At 46.5% G+C, this 3,441-nt stretch overlaps 1 protein-coding gene across 1 annotated transcript in view; it reads left to right on the top strand.

The window, feature by feature from the left end:
* The window catches only part of SLAMF9 (SLAM family member 9), a 6,667-nt gene extending 6,574 nt beyond the window's left edge, over positions 1 to 93 (top strand). The window contains 1 exon segment of the mRNA XM_008569538.1: positions 5 to 93. Within this exon segment, the coding sequence (XP_008567760.1) occupies positions 5 to 93 (89 nt within the window).
* The last annotated feature ends 3,348 nt before the right edge of the window (positions 94 to 3,441 follow it).

Here is a 3,441-nt window from a genome sequence, read left to right on the forward strand (position 1 = left end):
CAGAAAAGATGCAAAATGTCAAGGATGAAGAAACTCAGGAGAAACAAAATGAAACTGAGGAAGAAGGGGAAGCCTGGCTCCAGCCCAGCCTGACTGCCCTGTGGGGACCCCTGTCCTGAGTTACATTTCTTCCCTAGCCCCCAGGGAATCCTTCCTAGCTCTCCTCTTCCTGGGGGCTCAGGGGTGGATATCTAAACAGTCATACTCTCTGAGGAAAGACTGTTCAGCAATAAAGTCAAATTAGGTGACCACCACTCTGGAGGAGCTGTGTTTGATCTTCCTGTCCTATCTGGGCAGCTGTGGCAAAACCCATTCCCTGACTTTTCTGTCCATTCCAGGTGCCCTCTTCCAAGCCCATGTGTTTTTCCAGGCCATTGTTGGAGAGGAAGCCAGTCTAAAAGACCCATTGACAGTGAATCATGTTGTTACTCACCACCTATCCCATTCCCCACGAACACACATGCCATTTACACTCCAAATAAGAGAGTGAGAGATCACTTTTAACCTAACTGAACCTGTGACTCCTAAATGGGAGAATTACAGGCACTTAGAATCCTGCATAAAATGGTATTATTCCTGCTAAGATTTTCTACTCTCCTGACCCCACTCTCATCCTGGCAAATATGTTTACTTAACTATCCTAACCACCCCACCCTGGCCTGGCCTAGAAGCTGTCCTACACAGGGAGATCCGAAGTACCCTATTTCAGTCCTACTCTAGGTCTGAGTCAAGCCCAATGGCTTCTCAGTCACCTCCCTGATGCCAGTTGTTCTGGGACTCTGGTGCCTACCCCATAAGGATGACAACTCTACAGGGCCAAGATCTTGGGCCCTTGACTTCTGTTTGTACTTGGTACTACTGTCCTGTCTATCCCTCCCATATAGATTTCCATGTTTCTGGCCTTCTCTCTGGAACCTTGTCTTGGGTTAATGCCTACCCCCCACTCCCTGGCAAATGCCCTTAAGTTTATGTCCTTGCTCTTTGCCAAGCCCAGTAATGGCCTGAATTCATCCTCCAGGCCTGATGTGCCATTGCCCAAGTCTCCATCATTCTGCCAAAATCAGATCTTACACAGCTGTCACAGGGCAGGAGAGAGTATTGGAGAGGGAATTGGAAGCCACCCAAGTGACAGGACAGGTGTAGGAAGTGAGTGAGTTGGAGGAGGTAGTGTAGGTTATGGTGGGGAGGGCAATAAGTGAGATCTCAGGAAACCTGGGCTTTGCTCTGCCACTCACCTCTGGACTGGAACACTGTTTTCTGCAAACATCCATTGAGCCACAGTCCTTTTCCACAAAGGAACGCACACTTGGAAGGAGAGGCAAAAATAGGTGCTCTTACAGAGACATGGCTAAGCAAGCTCCTTGGCTCCCATGGAGGCAGGATGGGCTGGGAAGCCTGGAGAGTTTCAGAAGACGCATCTGAAGGTAGGGAAAGGGCCGTGTGGCAGGATGCCTGACATTTCTCTGCGTCTCTTTTTCCTGTCTTTGGGGAAAAGTATGCTGATCTCCAAAGTGTCTTCCAAGAAAAGGAATATGAAATCTGTTAAGGAACAATGGGATACACTGGGAACCATGGAGACCAAGGCCACCTTGCTTTTAGGAAAGTAGAACACACAGGATGGACACTAGGACAGCCCAGAAGGAGGGCTCTGAGAGCAACATGGGGTATGGGTGGAAGCCAAGGGTCAAGGTCTTCCTAAGTTTTTGTGCAGAAGATGGAGACCCTTGGCCTTGGGAAGGAGGTGGTGAGGTTGAGAAATCAGTACCCAAAGAGCTCCTGAGACCAGCAAACTGATCTCTTTATGCTGAGGACCTGAGCCCTTGTCCCTCTGGAAGGCAGTCTCTGGCCTGAGGCTGGTTCTCTCTGTTCCATTTGGTCCTGAACAGTCCTGCCTCCAGAAAGGCCTGTAGTCCTAGGAAAAAGCTTGCAGCCTCCAATTCCTCTGACTCCTTAATACCTTTCCTTGGAAGTACCACTACAGGGCTGGACAGTGCTTGGAAAAGACCACCTGAAGTCCATCTTGCACACACAGGGACAGCTCATTTCTCATGTATTTCAGAATTTGGCACATAGAGAGTGAGCAACGAAATGAATGAATAAAGGAATGAATGTATAGCAATGTATCTCCCTGGAAGTTGGCAAAGTATCTTTTTCTCATATCCAGTGTCTGAACAGAGATCACAGAGCACCTGAAAGATGAAAGCTGAGACCCTAAAGAAGGTTGAATATAAGCTCAGACAAGCCCAGGCTTCTTCCTCTGCAAGAAGCCAGGACAATAATCAACTGATAGCACTTCACAGTTTGCAAAGTTTTCTCACCCTTTGCAACAGGTGGGATGGGGGGTAAAATTTAAGTACCTACTAAATGTCAGGAACCAGGCTAGCATGGAGACAGAAAAGACACCTTCTGCCCTCAGGAACTCATTGTGGAGTGTGTAAAGATACAATTACAAGGTGTGACAAGAGCTGTGGTTGAAAATGATGGGAGGAGTCAGAGAAGGTGTCTTGGAGGAAACAGGTCAATAGAATTTTGACCTGTGATCAGCAGTGAGTCCTGGGAAAGGAGAAAAAGGGCATTTGAGCCAGATAGAAGGTAAGTGCTAAGACACCGATATTTGAAAGAGCGCAGTACACTCTAAGCACTGCAAGGCCACACACAGTGTGATAAAGGGGTAGGCGAAAAACCTGGAGAGGTAGCCAAAGGCCCTTCTGATAGACTCAGAGCTGTGGGGGAATTCAAGTAGGAACAAGACAAGATTCACAGCCTCATGGAGCTTAGTGTCTCACTGGGACAGAAGACAGGCACACAAAAAGTTAAATGACTGTATCTGAGAAAGAAGCCATACTTCTTTTCTGATCTGGTGATGGGACCAGTGCTCACTTTGTGTGATGGACAGAGTCACTGGAATTGACAGCATTTTTTGATATCCTTGTCAGCAAGTTGAAAATATGTGGGCTGGCTGATACTTAGGTTAGTCAGAATCCCAGTTGGTTGGATAAACTTTTCCAGAGGGTAATGATTATGGATCAAGGACCACCCAGAGGAAAATCTTTAGTTATAAACCTCAGGGACTATTTTTATCAGCTTTCACTTCTGGCATGGTGAGGGAACAAGTTATAGGACTAGGTTCCTTTTCTGACCAGAAAACCCACAAGATAGATCTGAGTCAGACAAAAATGGCAATAATAGTAAAACTCACAAAATAAGCTTCCAGGAAAAAAATAGTCACATCATAAACTTTTAAAAATTGAAAACCATTTAAGTCTCACTTTATAAAAAGTTATTTTAATGTCCAAATGGGATTAGCTTAGCCTCAAGGTACCACTGGAGACAGCAGAAATGAAACGTTTGGACCAGAGGTATGGCCAATTCTAACCTGTGGGGAGGGAGATCTTTCCCTCAGGTTGTTCAGGAGCCAGGGAGTAAAAACGACTTCACTCT

This window comes from Galeopterus variegatus, unplaced genomic scaffold (assembly GCF_000696425.1).
Source record: "Galeopterus variegatus unplaced genomic scaffold, G_variegatus-3.0.2 Scaffold506, whole genome shotgun sequence".
NCBI classification, from domain to species: Eukaryota; Metazoa; Chordata; class Mammalia; order Dermoptera; family Cynocephalidae; genus Galeopterus; species Galeopterus variegatus.